This window comes from Gekko japonicus, unplaced genomic scaffold (genome assembly GCF_001447785.1).
Source record: "Gekko japonicus isolate JY-2015 unplaced genomic scaffold, Gekko_japonicus_V1.1 scaffold854, whole genome shotgun sequence".
Classification (NCBI taxonomy): Eukaryota; Metazoa; Chordata; class Lepidosauria; order Squamata; family Gekkonidae; genus Gekko; species Gekko japonicus.
This window is the reverse complement of record NW_015170916.1, coordinates 719,471-742,062: the sequence shown is the minus strand read 5'-3', so window position 1 is coordinate 742,062 and position 22,592 is coordinate 719,471. Positions and strand designations below refer to the sequence as shown.

The 22,592-nt window shown below is 42.7% G+C and overlaps 2 protein-coding genes across 3 annotated transcripts in view; one reads left to right on the top strand and one right to left on the bottom strand.

The window, feature by feature from the left end:
• The window catches only part of VPS37A (vacuolar protein sorting 37 homolog A (S. cerevisiae)), a 15,725-nt gene extending 15,205 nt beyond the window's left edge, over positions 1-520 (bottom strand). The window contains exon 1 of the mRNA XM_015418747.1: positions 257-520. Coding sequence (XP_015274233.1) covers positions 257-411 — 155 coding nt within the window. The 5' untranslated portion in view covers positions 412-520. The remainder of the gene's footprint in view (positions 1-256) is intronic.
• Positions 521-733: 213 nt separating this feature from the next.
• On the top strand, positions 734-20,976 carry CNOT7 (CCR4-NOT transcription complex subunit 7). 2 transcript variants are annotated; one of them, XM_015418748.1, is made up of 7 exons: positions 734-935; positions 3,290-3,489; positions 5,048-5,241; positions 7,879-8,040; positions 11,996-12,140; positions 16,485-16,595; positions 19,259-20,976. In XM_015418748.1, exons 2-7 carry the CDS (start codon positions 3,373-3,375, stop codon positions 19,385-19,387), a joined length of 858 nt encoding a protein of 285 aa, XP_015274234.1. In that variant the 5' UTR covers positions 734-935; positions 3,290-3,372; the 3' UTR covers positions 19,388-20,976. The 2 variants fall into 2 exon arrangements, with proteins under 2 accessions (XP_015274234.1, XP_015274235.1); XM_015418749.1 differs by having other exon boundaries at positions 734-943.
• Positions 20,977-22,592: the final 1,616 nt, after the last annotated feature.

Sequence of the window (22,592 nt, the reverse complement as noted above, 5' to 3'; positions counted from 1 at the left end):
AGGCCAGTTGCTGGAGAAAGGGACAGACGGAACACGTCCTCCGACTGCGCAGCTTCACACTTTAAAGGGGACGCCGGAAGCCCTGCGGCTCCGCCCCTTTCGCTCTCGACGCCGCCGGCTGTTTCGCCACCGGGCGGCTTTCCTTTGAGCGAGGGGCGACTCCTCTGTCTGGGGCGGGGCGGGGAAGAGGGGAAACGCCGAGACTACCGCCCCCCACCCCCACCCCCGGGTGTGTGTGTGTGTGGGGCTCACTCACGCGGTATGGGCGCTCCGCAGGGACTCGATCTGCCGCTGCTTTTGCTGCTGGAGACTAGTGAGCGTGGAAGGCAGCGGGGTCCCGGCAGCAGCCGAGGTCGAAGCGGCGGCCCCACCGCCGCTACCCCCTTTGGAGAGCGGGAAGAGCCAGTTCATCCTCCCCTGCTTCGCCGCCGCCTGAAGGGAACGAGCGAGCGCAGAATGCCCTGCCCCCCCTCCCCCTCGTTCTCCCGTAAGCACCGCCCCTTCGCCCCCTCAGACGGAAACTCACGACGCGGTTCGAGAGCAAACAAAGTGCGCCTGCGCTCAAGCGCCGCCCCCGTGCGTCATCACCATCCGACTCCCCTGAACGGAGCTTTCTATTGGTGGACAGGTAACCTCCGCGTCCAATTAGATGAGCGTAGAGTGAGACGGCGGGGCGTCGCTAACCAAAGGCGGGAGGAGGAGGAGGAGGGGGGGGAGTGAACGAGAGAGCCCGCAAAAAAAAAAAAGGGCGAGCTGAGAGTCGAGATGTTAAGCGGCGGGCGCGCGGTGATGATGTAATGGCTTTGTGCGCTGGGCGGCCAGGGGGCAGCAAGAACGGCCGCTTTCTGCGCTTTCTCGTCTTCACTCGCCGCGCTGGGGCTGCCTCCGCCGCCGCCGGGTCCTAGCTAGACCCGCTCTCTTCTCCCTTTCCCCGCGTGAGTAGGTAGGTGAGGGCGTGAGGCAGGGAAGGTAGCTGTTGTGGCGGTGGCGTTTCCGGGCATGGGGAGTGGAAGTGGCAGGGATGGGAATGGGCGGGTGGGGGGTACTAGTGGCAGTTCGGCCCCTCAGCCGAAATGCTTCGTGACTGATTGGGGCAGGGAAGGGACGGAAAGTGCCCCCCCCCCCCCCCTGGGGCTGGCAGAGTCTTCCATTCCCTCCTTTAATTTTTTCTTTTCTAAAGAAAAGTTTAGCAGTAATAAATTTATTTGTTTTCTTCATAAGATAGTACGTTTGATATGTAGGAAAAATGTGTCAGGCAGGCTATCACGTGAATGAAAATAGAAGAAAACATTTTAGTTTTGGTTTGAAATTCTTTTATCGTGGGTAATGGGGGACACTGATAGTGGGAGTTTTGTGGTGCCTTCAGTGCTACAAGACTTTATTCCAGTGTAGTTTTTCATGGACTGGAGTTTACTTGTGCTGGAATAACTTGTAAATGGCTCTTTATCAGGGTAGTTGGAAAAAAGCTACCCAGGAACCTTAGTTAGAGCATGCGCTCCAGCCTTCAGCAGGTTGTTCATGTACATCCACTGTACTGTTCAAAATTTGGCTTCTGATAAGCCATAACAAATAGTTGAAAAAAGACACTTTCAGTGGTATGTTGAATGACATACTTTTATATGGTAGCAAATAGTTCCAGAAACCTGTGGGAAGAAATATGTGTGGGCTCCTGTGCCCTTGGAATATCAACCCAAAACAGAGACAAAGAAACACAACTTACAGAGCTGTAATATAGGTGTTCCTTCTAGTTTGAATTTTTGAGCTGCTGTCAAGCCTGTCATATGCACATCAGTTCATTGTTGCTGCTGGCAAAGTCAGATTCTAAGCAGCCAGTCCTAAATAGTGCTGAATAACATTTCAGATTCCTTGGTGGTTGCTGCAAATATATCAGTTTACAGGAAGAGGGGTGCTTAGAATTTTTTCCTGCCCCCCTTCCTTTGGTACACTGTACCCTTCTTCCTGTTGCTGTCTTTTGTACCATCTCTTATGTGACTCTGGGTTGTGGAAATTTGTGGCAGGGAAGGTATAAATTATATCGCTGTTACATCTGACACTTTACTACAGCATACCCAGGAAGTGAGCATGCCTTTAGCAGCAGGGCACTAGGCTCTTGTTTTTGTGTTAATTATATGCACGGATTGATGCAGTCTCATTCCATTTTGTGTCAAGTATCTGTTCTAAGCGGAAGTTTTCATCTTTGCTTTCCACATCAACAGTTATGTGAATTGGCCTTAATGTTTCATGTGGAGTAAAATGTATGGATGCTTTACTAGATTTCCACACTGCTCTTTGTGTTAATCAAAACTGTAAGTGTTTAAGGCTGCCATCTTAAGACTATTTACTTATAATTAAATCATGATGGAATAAATAATCCTTCAAATGAAATATGTTTACATTCAGACTGAAGGCATTAGTAATGTTGGCTTCTAGTTGAGAGTCCTCATATTGACAGGCAAATAGTTGTGTAGTGGTTAAGGGCGTGGACTCTAATCTGGGAGAATCGGGTTTGATTCCCCACTCCTCTACATGCAGCTGCTGTTGTGATCTTGGGTCAGTCATAAGGCCTTTCAGAGCTGTTCTTTCAAGGGCAGTTCTCGAGAGAGCTCTCTCAGCCCCACCTACCTCACAGGGTGTCTTTTGTGAGGAGGGGAAGGGAAAGGGATTGTAAACTGCTCTGAGACTCCTTTGAGTAGTAAAGGGTGGGGTATACATCCGATTTCTTCCCCCTTCTCTTCCTTGACTTTTTTGGGAAAGCCACACCTGTAAAAGTAGGATTTTTAAAACTTCCACGCTTGCTTCACAGTCTCTTTGTGTGCTTTTTCTGGTGGTGTTGTTTGCCACAAACAAGAAAAAAAATGTGTTTACCTTACGTTAGGGTGGATCCATTCTCTGAGTAGTCTTCCTCCAATGGAAGAGGCACTTAATTTGGAAGAATGCTCTTTAGATTGGAGGCAGACATCAGACTTTAGCCAAAAGGAGAGTTGGGGTATAAATAGTTTAATTAATAAATAAATAGGTTGCTCATTGGAGTTGTAGGATCACCCCACTGTGTATGGTATGATCTTATCAACAGTTCTTGGTTCTTTGTTTGAGATACCATTCAGAGATAGGGAAACCAATACATCTTTTTGGAAGAGTTATCAGTAAACCAGCTTTTCTGGTTTTGTGTTGGATGTGATCATGAAATGCACCAAAGTTTTCTAAAAAAAAATTCCTGATTATTAACTTTTTTTTTTCAAGCTACCATCTGAATTTGGAATAATTCTAATTTCTTTTGCTTGTATTTTAGGTCAGCAGCTAAAATCTGTTTTATGATACAGGCTCTTTATCAAGTATACCTTTTTGATGCCTGGTATTTGAAATCTCCCAAGTATGCCAGCAGCTACAGTAGATCACAGCCAAAGAATTTGTGAAGTTTGGGCTTGCAACCTGGATGAAGAGATGAAGAAAATCCGTCAAGTTATACGGAAGTTTAACTACGTTGCCATGGTACGTTGCTTTTCAATTTATTTTGTTTTCAATTTATCTTCTTTGCTTTGGCTGAAGATGCTATAAAACATTATTTGGAAGGAGAAAGCATAAAGAGAATAATTGAGCGGTTGAAGAATAATAAAAGTTCCACATTCTAACTTGGAAATAAGTCCTTAAAAATTATTCCGAGTAAAGTCTGATGCTTATGTTCTTTTCATGGCATGGCTGCTGATTCTAGTTGGTTGGGTTCGTACCATCTTGGTAGCCTTTGAATTATGTGGGGCAGGTAGGTGATGAGGTTGCTTTCCATACCAGTCACTGCCCCAAGGGACTCTTGGGCCACCAGTGGCATGGGAAACCAGCAGTGACAGCTAGATATGATCTTCATGCTGGGAAACAGGATACCTCAGAATATCAGAGTCTGAGGACAAAAAATAGGGGCTTCTTGTGAGTCCCCAGAGTCATCTTTGCAGAATGCTGGACAATGGACCTTTGGTCTGATCCAGGAGGAATCTTCATAACGTCCAAAACAAAAAGAAGTCCAGTGGTATTTATGTATTTTACAAAAAATTTTGCACAAGGACCACCAAGGTGGCTAACAAGTTAAAACATAAAGGCCAGCAAACATTAAGGTAGCATAGAGACTTGCAACGTTTATTCCAGTATGAGCTTTTGTGAGACATCACCTCTATTGATACAACCTCACTGTTTAAGTGAGGACGTTTGCAAACACAGTATGCTTTGTTTCAAACTTCTGTGAATATTGGATTGGCTCCTGTGACTCCCTTCTCTAAAGTAAGAAATCTTCCTCTGATGGAAAGGCTATTAACAATCAGCTGAAGAGTTTGCTTTTTTTCTGTATCTACAACCCTGACATTGGTTTAATTATTTTGGCAAGTTCTGTACAAAACAAGTAACGTTTCCTCCACTAATGACCTAGACCTTCCCATTTCTGAACCTTTCTTACATGCTTCTTTCTGTGCAAGTATTGTCAAATTTAGGTTAACTTGGGTTGCTGAATATATGTATGTTGTAGTTAGCTCTGTGTTCTGTACTAAAACTGTCCTGTATCTTTATAGTCTGCTGGTGTTGCAAAAGGTGGCTGGGATCAGGGGTGAGTGTGACCTTTTCCTCCAGTACAGGAACCCAAGATGGTGTAACTGCCCCAGTACACTTGTGATGTGTAAGCTCTTGTGTGGTCCAGATGTATTGGGGAAGGGCACATTTAATTGTGGTGTGTGTTGGCAGGATCACCGTTTTCCTGCTGTACTGCACTTATGCACTGTTGAAGCCATAAAGTAGAAGTATTAATTTGGAAGCAGGAACATAAAATGCTAAAGCCCATAATGGAACCACATCATAAAATACTGCCTTTTTCGTAGTAAGTTCTTGTGGGATGCCCATAGCACTGTCTGCCCTAGTGTCTGGTGCTTCCACAATTGGCCTCCTGTGTTGGTAAGCCTTTTTCAAACCTTTATCAAATATGTTACCAAAAAAGTATGAACTTCTAGGGAGAAATGTATTAACAGCATGGTATCTCATATTTTACTTTACACATTTCTGCTTGATCTTTCAGGATACAGAGTTTCCAGGAGTAGTTGCAAGGCCTATTGGAGAATTCAGAAGCAATGCAGACTATCAGTACCAGCTACTCCGCTGTAATGTAGACTTACTAAAGATAATTCAGTTAGGATTGACGTTCATGAATGAGCAAGGCGAATATCCTCCAGGAACTTCAACGTGGCAATTTAATTTTAAATTTAATTTAACGTAAGTGTCGGAATCCTGCATGTGTCTCTGTATGAAATCTTTCACATAATATGTGTTCATATAAAGTCCTGAAAGATTGATGGCAGTAATTTGTGGTGTGCTATATCAGTGTAAATTCATGCTGTAAGTGCTGTTCATGTAAATGGAAATTTGTTCCGGTTTTGTATTACAACAAATACCTGCTGAAAGCATATAAGGAGTTGAAATAGCCATGATTCAATATGTATGCAAGCACTTAGGTTTAAAATGCAGGTGAACATTTGCCTTTAAAATGATTTAAGTGGGCTTTGGATAGAAGTGCCTGGAAATTGAGGTGAGTGGGGCTTTAAATCAGCTGGATGTGTGCTTAGCTACCTAAGGGTGCTCAGATCCAGGGAGTCTGATCTATATCCTGTTGTTGTTATGCTGCATGGAGAGACTTGCATTTTGAAGCCTTCTGAGACATCCTCTTCAAGGTATGCTGAACAGCCCAGACCTCCTCATCTTTAAATGCAAGGAGGACTTTTGTGCTGCATTCCTATGCAGCCTGTGTTTTAGTTCAAAGAGGCTGACTGCATTGTCCCCCCTTCCTTTAGAAAAATGCCTTGTGTGAAGCCTCCTTAAGCAACAGAGCTGATACCTGCTTCAGTTGAAGGGACAGAATGAGCAACTGAGCCAAGAAGTCAGAGATCAGGGCTAGGCCTCCTCATGTTGTAGAACATATCATTGAGCTTGTGAACTAGTTTTTTTGGAAGTTAACTTCTTTAACTTGAATTTCATTTTGTGTAAGCAGTTTGGTGCATGGTGCCAAGTCATAACATTATCCCCACTCCAAAGGGGCATATGAAGAGTTCAAATCCTTATTTGATGCCTAAAATTATCTCCTCTGTAGAGACAATTTCTGGAATGTTAGAACCTAAATGAGCTGAATAATTGTAAAGAATGTTGTATGTTTGCTATGGAGATGGGATGATGGAATATTGTGGAATTTGTTTCTATGTCAGTATGACAGCTGTATACTGCAGTCCTAAACATGTTTATTTGAGAGTAAGTTCCATTCAGTTCACTGGGATTTACTTCCAGCTTGGTGTTTATTTAAGATGGCAGTCAGCCCAGTGTAGTGCATTTTGCTAAGACCATGTGCATCATGCACTAAATAAAGCATAGCTAAATAATTACTGAATAATAAAATCTTTCAGCATTTGCAATGTATGGAATATTTCGCTTGCAAGACAATTGTGACCAGATTTTTTAAAATGTACAGCTGACTCATAAATATTTCAGCATTTGCAATGTATGGAATATTTGGCTTGCAAGACAATTGTGACCAGATTTTTATGATTGCATCATGTAGCTTGCAATTTTTTGTGGTTACTTAGATCTGGCCTTTCTTTCTTTTTTTTAAACCGAGCGCCTTTCACAAGCAATCATTAAGATCCGTTGACCTATCTGGATTTGTAATACTGTACCTTTGATAGAGATTTCTAACTTTATAATTCTTAATGAGAAAATCAGTTGTATCTCAAGTGGGATGGTCTGTTAGAAAGTCTGGTGCTGATGATCCTCTTCTTTGGAGTGCCACTACATGGCATTTGGATTCCCCATCAGCTACAGACTGTGTTCATTTAAACATCTAAAGTGTTTAGAGGTCTCCAGTGGAATTTTTCAAATAGTGTGAGGGAATTTTTTAAGCACCACTGGAATCTATGATCTTGAAATTTTCATATTTTGTATTACATTGTTGTTTTAAATAACTGCTGCAATTTACTATCATATTTTAAGGTGTGATTATTATTTGAAGTATTTATGCACAATGGGGACTTACTACAAACCCATAGTATATATGTAAATATTTTTTAAGTATTGTATTAATTTTCAATCAGTACATTCATAAACAGTAGTGCACATAAAAACATTGAAAGTGATGCAAAACAGCAAAATTTGTGACTTCATCATAAATATAAAAGCATGCATGTACAATTAAAAAGTGCAAGTGTAGTTAATAAGTGAGATTGTAAGTGAAGACTGTGTGTAGCATGATGGTAAGTATGGTAAGCAGGGTCTAAATATGGAATAGGGAATTCACAACCAGGCACTGTATGAATTAGGCTAAGAAAAAGAACAGTCTTGCATATGTAAATATTTATGATGTACCTTTTAATAGAGGGCATGATTGTGTTTGTGAATTGAGCCCATTGTATCTTTTAAGCAATTTTAGCTTTTGTCCAATCTTTTAATTAGTGAAGATGGTTTCAGGTTGTGACTGAATGCCTGGACTGACTACTTATTTTGCTTAATGAATTGCAAAGCTGTTCATAACTCAGGGTGATCAATGATTGCATAAACCTCAGTCTAGAGGTGAGTTACGCTGAAATCAGAAATCTTCCTTCAGATTTCAGTGGTACACAATCCTGAAGAATGAGTGAAGCCTTGAGTATAAGTATTGTATGTTGTTCACCATCAGCGGCATGTTCTTCTGAGCAAATATCCTGGCGATTTCTGTCTTAATTATATTTAACAGTTTAGTTTTAACAATTAGCACAAATGTTATTTATGCATTGGCCAGTTATAGGGAGGAGTTGATGCAGGATTCTTCTTTAAAATTTCATCTTGAGAAATCCGTGTTTTAAGTAGTTTTTGCTGTGTTGTTTCCCCTAGAGAGGACATGTATGCCCAGGACTCTATAGAGCTACTAACAACATCTGGAATCCAGTTCAAAAAACATGAGGAAGAAGGAATTGAAACACAGTACTTCGCTGAACTTCTAATGACATCGGGTGTAGTGCTGTGTGAAGGTGTCAAGTGGCTTTCATTTCATAGGTAAATGCTGCATAACACTCTAGTTGGTTTTCCTTTCCTTTTCTTTTTTTTGAACTGTAGCATTAAATAATTGTGACTAATATCTAACCTAGATCGTCAGGGCTGGATGAATTCTCGATATAGCAACCTTTAAAGCAGCAGAACATGTACAGTAAAGTTTACACTTCAGTTCCAACTAGAAGCAAATAACTGGTGTCTTAAAACAAGGCACTAAAGTGTCAGCCTTGTAGAGAGGGAGCACTGTATATTTTTATTTTGCCTTGACAGTTTTCCAGGTCAGATGAAGGAACAGCCACATATCTCTACCCTTTGTGTACGCTTAGCAGGTAAATGGAAACTGGAATTAGTTGATTAACATCGTTGGAAGGTCCAAATTCAGTGCATCTCTGAAGACTCTTTGATAATGCTGGTAGGGAAAACACAAACCTTCTTTCTTAATTGTAATGCCAGAGTTTGGACAAATGAAACTTTGTTTGCTTCCTGCATGGGTTGTTTTCAGTTTTCCCTCAACCCAACCCCTTAGGGGAAGGGATTGGGTAAACAAATCAGCCAAAACCTATGGAAGGATTTGGACATCAGTCTAGATGTTTGCTTAAGTATCCAGCAATGATTTGATTCAAGATCTGTGTTAGATCTCCTCTAATGAAAGGCATTTCTGGTTGGAGTGGGAAGGCAGAAGCAAAGATGCTCCATTCTGCTGCTAATGGAAATGCCTTTCATCAGAAGATACCACATCCACACAGAATCACGGCTATGATTCAGACACACCAGCCGGAGGATGTTTTTCACTGAGCACTGTGTTTTGTGCTGCTGCAGGCTGCCGCCACACAACACAGACTGAAAATAGCTTGAGTAAAGCTGCTTGGTGGATTACTTCATAAAGTGCTTAGCTCTTTTGCGCAAATGCTTCTCCTTTTTCTGTCGGCAGTCTTCCTGTAGGGGAAAGTTTGCAACTGAAGCTTGATTTTGGTATGCATGCCTACTGGCAGGTATTCCAAGAAAAAGTAACTGGTAGCACCATATAACTTCCAGGGTTTGCAATGGAAAGATGATTTTCAGAATGATGTGAGTGTAGATTAATATAATATGTGCAAGAGAACCTAACAAACAACTGCAATACAAATTTTTCATGACTGCTAAGAAGCTTTACTGGATAGAAGACTTAGTGGCAGTGCTATAGAATATAATTAGAGAGGGCTTATTTCACAAAACATTGTTTTGTATCATGGACGTAATTGTTTATTGTGTCTTCTAAAGCTGGTAAATAAAAATGGAAAATTTTGAACGGGAATTTTTAAAAATCTATTTAAGCCAAACATTTCCTTCAGCGTTATTGAAATAAATTCCATGTACAGCATGCATTTTTCCTGTTGAAACTCAGAAGGCACATATGTTGTAAATGGTGGGAGTGGGGGGGGGGAAGTCTTAACAGCAAAATTTACTGAAATCAAAATGCTCAAGTTGAGCAAGTGGCAACTTCTGGGTATCTTGTTCTTTGTGTGTTTTCGTTTTTCGACCATCATTGATGCTTGAAGTGCTGCTGATGTTTTCTGAACATTTATTTATTTACTGTTTACTTCATTTATACCCCGGCCTTTCTCCCCAATGGGGACCCAGAGTGGCTGACGTCATTCTCCTCTCCTCTATTTTATCCTCACTGCAGCCCTGTGAGGTAGGTCAGGCTGAGGGTGTGTGACTGGCCCAAGGTCACCCAGCATGCTTCTGTGACAGAGCAGGGATTTGAACCGGGGTCTCCAATATCCTAGTCCAACGCTCTAACCACTGTACCACACTGGCTATCTAATACAGGCCCTAATATTTGAAGCAGTAATAGCGTTCATTGTGTTTTTTTATAAATGGTCTCTGGAAGCTGGAGGAGGAGTAGTTTGGATTTAAACCCCGCCCTTCACTACCCAAAGGAGTCTCAGAGTGGCTTACAAACTCCTTTCCCTTCCCCTCCCCACAACAGACACCCTGTGAGGTAGGTGGGGCTGAGAGAGCTCTGACAGAAACTGCTCTTTTTCAAGAACAGCTCTTATCAGAACTATGGCTTGCCCAAGGTCACATCAGCAGGTGCAAGTGGAGGAGTGGGGAATCAAACCCGGTTCTCCCAGATTAGAGTCCGCGTACTTAACCACTACACCAAATCTGCCATAGTCTCTCCGGGTACATTGGTCATAAATTCTTAAAAGAAACTGCTGATAATAACAACGAAGGCCATCATTCTCCCAGCCATTCAGTAGACCCACAACAAAGAAATCATCTGTGCTCTTCAGTCAGTCATGTCTGTGTAAACACATTTTATTTAGTGGTATCCTTAGCTTATAACTAATGCTTTGCAGGTGGTCACATCTTTATCTTGTCTGAGCAGCTGTTTGTTATCAGCGCAAATGGAGAAACAGAATGAAATTGACAGTTTTTGAAATAACTTCCTAAAATGGATCTATTACAATTATTCAGCAGTATATTGCTCTTAACTAAATAACTCTGCTCCTTGAAAATGCACAGCATAAATATATAAAGCTGTGCAAAGTCTGTAGCCCTATTCGTGCCTGTTGGGAATGGATTGAATGCAGAGGAGTTTGTTTCAAAGTAAGCATACGCAGCCCAGTCCTATACAAGCCCATCTAATTCTAATGATGTAGAAATCCTTGGCCAAGATCTGGCAAATGAATGTCCAGGTGCTTCTTTGTGCGGCATATAAGGTATTTTAGAAATCTGTATGTTTTATAGCTTCTTGTGCTGTTTTGGAACAGCAGATTTTTGGGAATAGATTTTTAAAAGAGTGCAGTAGGAAGGGGGAGGGCCCAGAAGCCCCGTAACGTGGAGGTGGGATTCAGTCCACAGCTCTTGTGATGTTTCCTTTTATATTTTGTACCGAGACCAATGTTCCCTCTAAGTTGTGGAGTCTTGTGAGCAAAAATACTACTTTGTGAGCTACTGGCATTAAAGTTGTGAGCGAGCAATTTGGCTGCTGCATAAATTAGTTTGCCCTGGAGCCATCCTTCCTGAGCTGAGACAAAAATCTGTGAGTCGGAGGCTAAAAAGCTGTGAGCTAGCTCACACTAACTCAGCTTAGAGGGAACACTGACCGAGACCAACTATTTTAGTTGACAGGGTATTCATTAGATACAGTGATAGCGACATATAGCTGCTAACTGGACGTTTGTGCGTTCCTGTGTGCTAGCCGACTTTAGTCTCCATCAAGTTTTTAAAGACAAACTGGTCTAGTCTGTCTAGTCTGGCAGAGCAGAACTTCCTATCAGCGTGGTTGTTGTCAATCAGATGTGTAAATATTTCCGAGCATTGTTTATAAGGGTTTGAAATGTGAACCATACATTTACTTAAAATAGACTTTTGATAGTGTTAGTATATGAGCTTGTGTTTATAAAACAGATGTACATTAGAAATGTTAGCATGAGTAAAATACCTGTATTGGTTTCTCAGAAAATACAGAGGTGGTTGGTCTGGTGATAGGTAGAAAAGCCTCCCCCTCCTGCTGCAGCCCATTGAGCTCCCCGGAGCAGGGGGACCCTCACAGAGGTTGGATTGGGATGCTCTGCAGGGGGAGGGGAGGAACCAGCTGTAAGTACAAGTGATCGAAGTGCCTTAACACTGGTGGAAGACAAACCATTGGATCAAACCCTTGCTCTGTGAAATTGATGCGTCATGATAACAAGCTGGCATCTTCGGTTCTACAAAAGGGACATTTAAGAATTCATATAAAATTAAAGCATGAAAGGGTACTGAATCGTATTAGCCCTACATCAGGTGGGTGTATACAATACATATGTAATCTTTGAAAGAATGCCCACCCCAGGAAGGCACCGGGAAGTGATTCTTAGAATTGTGGGGTGGGTGGGTGCTTGTTTGTTTTTTCTAAAAGGAACAACTTGTGGAATCATTGCCAACATAATCTCAAGGTTTCCCACCCCCACTTATGGTTAATCCGCAGTGGCTATGATTTCGGCTATCTCATCAAGATCCTGACAAATTCCAATTTACCCGAAGAAGAGATGGACTTCTTTGAGATACTGAGACTGTTTTTCCCTGTAATTTATGATGTGAAGTACCTTATGAAGAGCTGCAAAAATCTCAAGGTAATGGCCATGTTTTCTGTGGATATTGAACAGTGCTTTCTAGAATAGTGTTGCCTTAGTGGGAAAAGGATGTATAGCTAAGCTTTGTCTTTATAGCAGGAACAGAATAAGAGGGAGTTAAAATGAAGGCAAGGCTGTACAGTTAAGATTCGTGGTCCTTCCTGTGACAAAGGAGCAATTCCATTATATTATCTGTGTCCTTGCTGTTAGCCATCACAAAAAGCAGGATGTGTTTTAGTGACTTTCCCCACCTGTATCCAGTCCCTGGTGTCTCATATTGAGAGGGAGCCACCATACCACTCTCTGCTTGGCTGTATTCAGAATTGAGCTCCAACAAATCTCATTATCAAGAGTGTTCTAGGTCATCCACAACACCATCTGTCCTTTTGGTGAGTGGTGGGGTGGTACTATCCGGTTAACTGAGATGAGGGGAAGATGGCACCTTTTCTTCTATCCTTTCCCCTCTTCCCTCCAAATAATAGGAAGAGGGAGGTAGCAAGAATTTCTCCTTGCCTTAGTTGTCTGATGACACCACCACATCATTCCCCAGCAGCTGGGCCAGGCATGTTAGATGCAGGGAGAAGAGGACGACTTATTCTCTGACGAGGATTTGCCAGCCAAGCCAGAGAAGAATTAAGCAGCCAAGCTGCTGAATCTCATACTTCGGAAGAATTGCTAGTTACATAACAAAGCTGTTTCTGAAGTCGAGATTCTAAAGCAGCTTGGAGTGCCTTGAAAGAGGTCAGAGTGGCAGAAGTCCTGTAAATATGCACAGGCCCTTGATTCTTGTTAATTGGCCCTCTTGATTATAGCAAGTGTATATCTAAGGGACTGCTGGTTTCCACGCTGAGGTAGGAAGATACTGTCATACCAGTCTAAGAGGCCGTCCACACAAGAATGTGAAATAGAGGGTGATAAGCCTTTATATAACTGTAGCTTTAATAGTTGTGACAACCACTGGAGAATCACTGCCTCACTAGCTGGCTTACTCTGGGGTAGTGCCTGACTTCTGAAGCAGTGAGGAAAAATTGCAGCACTTTTTTTGGGTCTGTTTGCTGCTGTAAGAAGACGTTGAGTGCTTCTAGAGGTTGAGTGGGTGGCACAGTTTCTAGAAGGCTAGAAGAGGACTTTCCATGAATGACTGGATCAGCTGTCAAAGCCTGTAGATACCACAGTTATCCAGAGGCCTCTTACTGTGGCAATTATGAACTATGTTTGGGACAATCTTAACATACTTGGGATGGTGAAATAGTGTGACTTATGAAAAAGCACATAAACATGAAAGGCAGCTGAGCACATCAAGAAATTGAGGATTTTTTAAAAAAATAATGAATTCACTGCTCAGAAGCTACTTAGGCTACTAACTGGCTTATTCTGTTAGGCATAACATTTGGAGACTCATGTTGGACTGGAGGACAAATGCAGGCTGGACATGGAGGCATGAAAGGAAGAACAGCAAAGTGGACCCATTGCTGCTCCTGTGATGTTAAACAGAAAATGGGGAAAGGAAACCTCTGCCATGCATAGTGGTACTGAAATTAAAGGTGCACAGCTGACCCAAGGCCAAGGGATAGCTTGGGTTTTGTGAACTTGGGCTTTTGTAAGTGGAGGGAGCCAATGAGAACCAGACACTGACCAGCATTGTGGCTAAGTCTTAGTTAAAGGCTGGCTGCTGATATTCTGAACCAACGATGCCTTGTGGTTAACTGTGAATTGCTTGCAAACCAAGGGATGTTACACATTATTTTGAAGAATTTACAGAAATGGCAAAAATGCTGGCAGTTGGGCTAAGATTTTTGGGAAAGTTCTCGCTCTACTACTGAATTAACTGAAAAGAAATGTATGCCAGTTGAACGGAATTATCTAATGAACCAGAGGTTGGCTGTGCAGATAACAGAAGCAGATTTTCCAGGTTTTTATGACTTCAGAATCGCCTCTACCATCTGAACTTTCCTTTTGTTGGCCCACAACTTGATTTCCCAGTGGCTTCCCCCACCCCCAAGTTAACACCCTTAACAGGAGTAACTAGAAAATACTCTGTGCCCACAGGCTGTAACTGACCAAATTGTGTTACTGTGTGTTGGTGGGTATGTTGTTTGTTCTGCTTCTTTGTTGGCAAATAAACTCTTACATTGCTATCAGAAAGCATCTTCTCTTGTTTTTTTTAAAGTTAACGTAGGAGAAAGTGGTTCTGCTGCATTAGGTGATGTAAAAACAGTTCCGTTGCTGGGGGAGGACTAGACTTGGGAAGATGTGCTTTAAAAGCACATCACAGCAAAAGAGGACCGTCATCTGGGTGATTTATTTTGAAACTTCTGGGGAATGCAGGCTGTTTTTTTAGATCTTCATGGGAGATGGTACATAGGCCAAACTGGGTGGCTTACTCTGTGCTACTGTAATGCCACCGCTGTGCATATCCTTGTAACCCAGATAGATAGTAAGACTTATATAATACATACAGAAGGGAATGGAACCTTCTTACATTTATCTTAAAGGGGGTGGCCGGCCTGAATATAGATGCTGAGCAAGAGGTCAAAAGCCATTCGCCGATCCTATGCAAGAATAATGTTCTTAGTGCTGAAGCACACAGCTGGGAAGCCCTAACGTCATAAATGTGCAAAATAAATTTCATGTCTTTACTATATTTTAACACCTCCCGTTATATTAGTTTTTGTGTTTTAAGGTACTTGCTCTGTTTTAGTATCCCTTAGACCTGTTTGAGCACAGTGTACATCTGGTCTTTTCTATAGTTGGGGGTAGAGTGGGTATAGCTTCGGAAAGGACTTGTAGTTCAAGGGGTCCTGTGTTCTGTCCTGACATCTCCACTTATTTATATATTTTGTTTTGTTTTATTTACAGAATTTATACTCTGCCTTTCTTCCTTAAGGCAGCTAATGATTAAAAACATACATGAAAAAAACCACATATTAAAAACCAGCAGCAACAAAAAAGGATCTCAGTTTGCAAGTATTGGGCAATGAGTTTTCTCTCCATGGGACCCGAGACTCATTGCCTGCTAAAACAGGCAGTACTGAGTTAGCCGGATCAGTGGCCTGTCTCAGAAAAAGCAGTTTCATATGCTCATAGTTTAGGATCCTAAATCCAATCACTTATTTTGTAGAATTTGAATCATGGGCCAATGTATTATCTATGTAGTAGTGACCAGGCCATTGCTTGAAAATGGTTGTTTGTCATCTGGTTAAAAAATATCATTTATTCTGATACTTCAGACTCTTGTCCTTTAATGCCAAACCTACAACATAGGACCCAGTTTTAACTTTTCAGTATTTACAGTGCTGACATACGGGCTTCACTCTCCCCCAGTAAAACCTGGAAATTACAGTTCTGTAGGTGGCAAAGGTTGATCTGACAGAATTGTCTGCACCTGCACCAAACTATATATATATTTAAGCCTCCTTTCTTCCAAGGCAGTGTCCCTAGGTAGTATCCCTTCCTGGCGTTGATCAGCCAGGCCTGTTTGGCTTCTGCAAAGTTGTTTTATAATATGTTCAGTTTCTGGATTAAGTGGAGATGTCATGACAGCTGACAGTATAGAACTGGTAAAGATGTATAGAATAAAAATGTCACTTTCTCTCCTTTTCCTTCTCTCCTTCCACTCCATCTTTATACCTTCATACTTTAAAAAAACAAACAAATATTGCAATGCATTGGTTTGATTTGCCTTCGATCTGATCATGAACACGTGCTATATAAAGCAGAGGATTCTGAAAGTTGCATTAATTCTTAAAGGGATTTTCTTCTTGATTCTTTGTGCGCGTTTAAAAGCCTGAACTGTCCCGTAGTCTTGAAAAACAGGCTCTTGAGTTTAAATGATGAGAACTGGGTTTTCAGATAATTCTTTAAGAGCAGCAGGCATTCTGCTACATATATAATCAGGCCTTTGTATATTCGCTAAGGTTCTGTCGCGGTCCCTGCAGGAATATGTGCTGTACCTCCAGATGGGCCAGTACTGCCCACGTCATGACTACGCAGACCACCAGGGGCCTCTGAATAGCCACAGTTTTGCCAATGCCTGTAAGCCTATCCTAGACTGTAAGCCTGCAGGCAGGTTCCTTGTTTTTAATATACCCGTTGCTTTATCTTTTTGTGGTGCTTTATAAATGGCTGTTTGTTCCAGCTGGGCTCTCTCTCATCCACTTTGTACTTTAAAGCACTCCTGACTTCAGCCGTGGTCATGGTCTGAATTCAGTTATGTGTTCACTGCTTTTCTCTTCCTGCTGTAAACAAATAGATTGGGGTTGGCAAATTCTCCTTATAGTGAATTAATCTTGCTGGTCTCTTTGTGGTAGAACTGGTTGACTGTGTAGCCATCTTCTCTTTCAGGGTGGATTGCAAGAAGTAGCTGAGCAGTTAGAGTTGGAGAGGATAGGACCACAGCATCAGGCAGGATCTGATTCTCTACTAACAGGCATGGCCTTCTTCAAAATGAGAGAGGTACGTGTAAGGTTCTTTGATCACCTTCAGCCCAGAGGCCTCAAAACATTATCTGGGTGCAGTCACACGCGCCAGATAAAACCGGGAAATGATAGACCCGCAGTTGTACAAATCACACCTCTTTTTGAAGCTGCGGGTACAGCCCGTCATTGTGTGATCAGACACAACTGCGGGTGAGTTGGGGTTTTTTGTGCTGTTTGTTTCCCGTGCGCTTAAATGAGGAATTGATGACATGCACCTCTGCGGTGGCTCAAGTGGTTAAGATGCTGAACTGCAGGCTGTGGAAGGTCGGTAGTTCAGCCGTTCGAGACCCGGGTGCCGCATGATGGAATGAGCTCCCATCTCTAGTTCCAGCTCCTGCCAACATAGCAGTTTGAAAGCAAGAAATTGCAACTAGATAAAATAGGTACCACTTCAGTGGGAAGGTAATAGCATTCCATGCGCCTTGGTGTTTAGTCATGCCGGCCACATGACCACGGAAATGTCTTCGGACAGCACTGGCTCTTCGGCTTTGAAACGGAGATGAGCACCGCAACCCTAGAGTCGGATTCGACTGGCTTTCGAGCAAGGGAACCTTTACCTTGACCTCTGCACTGAGGGTTCCGTATGGAGTTTGCGATGACACAGAGGCACAGAGTCGGGATTGCCTGATCAGGCCATCCTTACGGCATGAGAGTGCGCTTGAGCAATCAGACAGGAAAGTCCGTCCGTGGCTCGTTGCAACCGGTTTACTACTGGATTCCCCCCCGTGTCTTTTAACTCCACTTCTGTGGCAGAGCAGAACGGGTTGCCGACGGCTGTGGGACGTTTCCCAGGTGTCGTTGTCTGATCGCACCCTTTAAATCCACCCGGCATTCGCGCCTATGTTGGGTCTAATTCTGCGTACGATTGCAGCCTCTGTTTCTTTATTTACCACTGAGGATTGTGTCCACTGAAGGTAACCTTGCGCCAGGTGAATTAAAACCAGTCCAGTGGCACCTTAAAGGCGAAGAAAACTAATTCCAGCATTAGGTGTTTGTGAGTTGGATTGTTCACTTGTTAGGCAGAAGTATTTATGTGCAAAGCTGCAGGCAACAGAAGGGTTGTGTGTGTTTGGAGGAGAGATGCTGTAAAGGGAAGATAATCTAAAACCAATGAAAGAGTAACCAGTCCACTCAGAGTCAGTAAGGACCACTCCCAACCAATGTTCCCTCTAAGCTGTGGAGTCTTGTGAGCAGAAATCCTACTTTGTGAGCTACTGGCCTTAAAGTTGTGAGCCAGAGATTTGGCTACTGCATAAATCAGTTTGCTCTGGAGCCCTCCTTCCTGAGCTAAGACAAAAATGTGTGAGCTGGAGGCTGAAAAACTGTGAGCTAGCTCACACTAACTCAGCTTAGAGGGAACACTGATCCCAACTAGAGTTTTGAGTACAAATAGTCCTGCCTAATGGATGAATGCTTCATGCATCTGATGGAAGTCAGCCCTGACACTTCAACACTTATGCTGGAATAAATTTTGCCAGCTTTTAAGGTGCCACTGGTCCCTATTTTATTTTGCTGCTACGCGCTAACAGGGTGCCACGCTCGAATTACCTTGTGAAAGGTGGATTCTCTCGGAGAGTTAGGTGTAAATAAGCAAGCTGTTAATTGTGCTGAACATCCTTGGAAGTCATCCTTAGTTTATGTATGCATGACCAGAAAGGAAAAAAAACCCCTGCAGCTTCCTGTCCACAGCCTAGTAAGTTTGATGTGGGCAGCAGTATGCCCTCCCATTGGTTCATCAAATGAATGAAAAGAGAAACATTTAATGGGGTTGAGTTAGTTTTATGGGCTAATAATGATGCCAACCACTCCATTCTGGGGTTGTTGTTCAGGCAGTTTGAAATGTTCTGCTGTGGAAATTGTTGTTTCCCCCCATGTATGTTTTGGACCCTCCATGGGTTTTTCAGCAGACTAAAACAAAACGCCAGCCTTCTGCTACAGAGCATTTTGTGACATGGTGTGTGTGCCCCTGACTACCGACGTGAAAAAGAAGAGCTGCTTTCCAGGAGAGAGCCCTGAATTAGGCAACAAGTTCTTTCCAAACCCTCCGGCTTCTCCCAAGTGGAGCTGCTTATAGGAACAACCAGGGTGCCCAGCATGGAATTCTGTCCTTGGTGAAGGAATGAGGAAAGCTGAGTGATTATCACTGTTGTGCTATATTAGGTTTAATTCAGATGAGGTTAAAGGGAGGATATGATTAGCAAGCATCCATAATACCTGAACAACTGGCCTCGTGGAGGCATAGTTGTAGACTTGGCAGAGACTGGTAATAGGGTTACTGGCTCCCCCCTCCCCGGTAACTAATTTTAACAGCTGCAGAATTTCCTGACACAATAATCCTTCATATGAGAAGAGGCTGTGTCAGCAGTTGCAGAGATGGGAAATGCAGCAGCTATTAAATTCTTGCCCCTCTCACAGCTGTTAAATGCACAAACCTAATGGCAGTGGGGGGGGGGAGGTCTTCCTTTTGTAGAAAAAGAGTTCAGACGGTAAGAGTGTTTTTTTGGGAGGAGTATTTTATTTTAAGATTTTATTGGCTGAGCTTTGAAGCAGACTTTCAGATGGTAGTTGCTTGCTTTGCTGCTTGTCAAAAGGCAAGGGGGGGAAGCCAGCAATATCAAGTTGTGTTCAAATTTTCTCCAGATGTTCTTTGAAGACCACATCGATGATGCCAAGTACTGCGGTCACTTGTATGGCCTTGGTTCCGCCTCATCTTATGTACAGAACGGGACAGGAAATGCGTATGAAGAAGAAGCCAGCAAGCAATCATGACATGAAGTGAGAAGCCACCTTTTCGGAGCGCCACATGCTTGTACATAGGTTTTATCTCTGGTTGAATTCCTTGGACAATAAGGCATTCGTTTTTCCTCCATTACTCAGCACATGGTCCTTTTTTCCTGCCTTTATGTACTAAAATCTGACTGTTCCTATACCAGTTCTTTGACCTTGATGCATAGGCATTTCTGGGTTTAAACGTGGCCTTGTACCTTGCCCATCTATACACAACCATGTGTAGGAGCAGCGTGGCAGACAGAAGAGGAAAGCTAAAATGATAATGAAATTTCTGGTAAACTTTAATTGGTCTTAGCATTGGTTTATTATCTTCCCTGTACTCTTTCCCCCAAAAAACTGAAGTAGCACTGATTGTGACCGATATCCCCATTTGATGTTTATCCCTTCCCAGTATACAGGAGTTTTAGCTATTCAAGATTGTGGACCATCACATTTGCACTTTAGAAGAGTGAGTCTGAGTCAGATCCTCTGGTTTTTCTATCCTGACCTTGAGAAAAATGTTCATCTTCCATCTTGTAGTAACCTCATGTTGCCTCCCCCCTCCTTTCCCAGGTTTTGAACCCATTAAACCAAAACACACTTGCTGCATAAATCTCTGTTGAGAATTACTGAACTCTTAGCAGCTGGTCTTATATCTTAACTGGTGTTCGGTCTTCCAAGTATATGCACCAGCTTTTAAGTAGTTTGCCAGTTCAACACTCTCTGTGGTGGAATAACTGGGTTGCAGTGAGGGAAAATCTCTCCTGCCCACACTCTGGGGAATGGATCAGGTACTATGCAAGAGCCCAGTTCTGTTCCTGTGTAGCTCCTTTTCATTTCTGGGGCAGGCAGGAAGTGTATGCAACAGAAATCCCTTATGGATTGCTTCCTCTGTGTGCAAGCCAGTTTTACAGCCATCAGAAAAAACTTGTGTGTCCTTAAGTTTTTGAGTCTTTGAGCTTAAAAATGATAGAAACTGCAGTTCATTTGACTGCAGACAGACATACAGACCCATTTCCTTACTCTTTTCCAGCAAGCCATGCCCATAAAATACTTTCTATTTATTGTGTACTTGAATGGATGGGTGAATACAAAGTTAATTAAGGATGAGATCCAAAGATCTGAAACCAACTTGATATTTAGCTAAATCAAAAGAGGAAAATAAACTTTTTGTCCTTACTGTAGCTGCTACAAAGGTATTTGTTGTAAAACAACAAATCTATTTGTACCTAATAAAGTTACCTGAGGAGCGTAAGGCTAGCTTATTTTTTTAAGTCTATTTTAGAAATGCATTGTTTTTATTAAAGGATCATAAAGGACTTTCTTAACCATGCCGGGAACGCACACACTGCAGTGGTGCAGGAAGACTTTAATTTGGCATTGAATAGCTAAACCCTATCCTGAAAAATGATGGAGTGCCTGTGGGGGCAGCCTTTGGCCCTCTCGTCTACACTGAAAATCAATGAGTAAATCTTAGAAAATGTTCTGCAAGTTGATTTGTTTACCATGTACTTTAACCTGCTTTTCTTCCCCCTCCTTCTCCTCATTAAGTTACAATGATGTAACTGGGTGGTCCTATTTTTTAAAAAAACAAGACAAAACAAAAGAAATTTGCATAAGAGGGAATTTGTTTTTAAAGCTTTTGTAAATAAAGGCTTCAGAAATGTTTTCTTACATATCTGCAGACTGGTGGTTTTGCTTTGAAACCTCTACAGGCATGTCTGTCTACCCAGCTAATCTCTTGTCTGTGTCGTTCTTACAGTGGTTGGTAATATTTCATTCAGCTGTACTTTTTTTGGGTTCCCAGTGTGGACTTTACTATTCATAGGTTTAGTGCTGCAAGAGGTGAGTGTAATAGTAACTTTACAGCTGTTGGGCCTGTTAAGCGTATACTTAGTTAAAGGATTCTCCTTAAAGGAATTGCGATATGGGGGAAGGAAAGGGGGACTTCGTAATTACAAGTCACTTCTGTCAGTGGCTGCTCATAGTCATTAAGAACTGTAACCGCTAGATTGTCCTGTACTACTTCAGTGGTAGTAATGGTGTGTTTGGCATACTTGTTCACTCCCCTGAAACGCAGAAAGGTGGAATGCCAACATTTTTTCTGTTCAATTTATCACTTTCCCAGTCATAGCGGAGTGCTTTTCTCTGACACCTGTTCAACACGTTTGTACTACTGCCACTTGAACCCATTCGTTCTTACATATTTCTCATACTGATAGCTTCTGTCACTGGCCACAATGGGGGGAAAAGACCCCAAATTCTTCAGGTGTCGCTCTAACCAAGCAATTGTTCTAGAATAAGGGGATTTAATGTGTCCAAACTATTAAAAATTCTGAAAAGCAGATAGGACAAAGTAGGCATAACAGACTGTAATTGGTTATACATTAATATGCAAGCATTGGTTTTTGGGTGCGGTTAGACGGCGTGCTGAGAACGGGTTAAACTGCTCCAGTTCTAACCGGATTATATTTGATCTGGATAATCGCGATCACACTTACCTCCCTTACCCCGCCTCACCGCGCAGTCATGTCGCTCCCCGGCGTCTACACTACCGACACGCGTGAGCGTGTGTCGGCGGTTTTTTCTTCTTCCCTCAGTTTGCACATGCGCATAGGCGCCCCTCCGTAGAAGGGGGGGAACTATCATGGCGCATGCGCAGAACCACCAGGGCAAATCAATCCAACTCCTCCAACAAAAGACTTCCCTTTAAATGTTTGACCCGAAAATGGCCTCCATGAGATCCTGAACTCATCTAAACGCTAAAACAAGTGACCGCTTAAATGTCGGTTTTCTAAACGCAGTGACGGAGCGCCGCCTATGAGCACACCGCCAACACATTAAAAAAATGGCGGGCGAAAAGCGGAAGCCTCGGGCAGCTTTCGAGCAGGGAGGGGGTTTAAACCGGAAGTGGCTCGACACCGCAGGGGCGATCAGACGTCAGAAAAGTGCGGCTAGAACCGGAGAATCAAGAAAACACCACTTGGGGACCTGGTAACAAAATACTCCGTTTTAAAGGGGGTTTGAGCCAGGAAGCAACAGCTGGGGATGGTGTGCAGATGTTGGGTGTGTGAACGTGGACATAAAATCCGTTACTGAAGCGTGCTGAAAACGGACTAAACGACCCGTCTGAATGCACCCTTTCAGAACTTTTCTTTTGTTCAGAGCATCAATGAGGCCTTGTCTGAGACCGCAGAGATCATGT

What these genes read in the sequence shown, in the direction of transcription:
- CNOT7 (XM_015418748.1), top strand. Translation starts at nt 3,373, where the DNA reads ATGCCAGCAGCTACAGTAGATCACAGCCAAAGAATTTGTGAAGTTTGG. An exon ending in AATTTTAAATTTAATTTAAC is followed by an intron (nt 5,242 to 7,878) that starts GTAAGTGTCGGA and finishes TGTTTCCCCTAG; the next exon opens with AGAGGACATGTATGCCCAGG. An exon ending in AAGTGGCTTTCATTTCATAG is followed by an intron (nt 8,041 to 11,995) that starts GTAAATGCTGCA and finishes GTTAATCCGCAG; the next exon opens with TGGCTATGATTTCGGCTATC.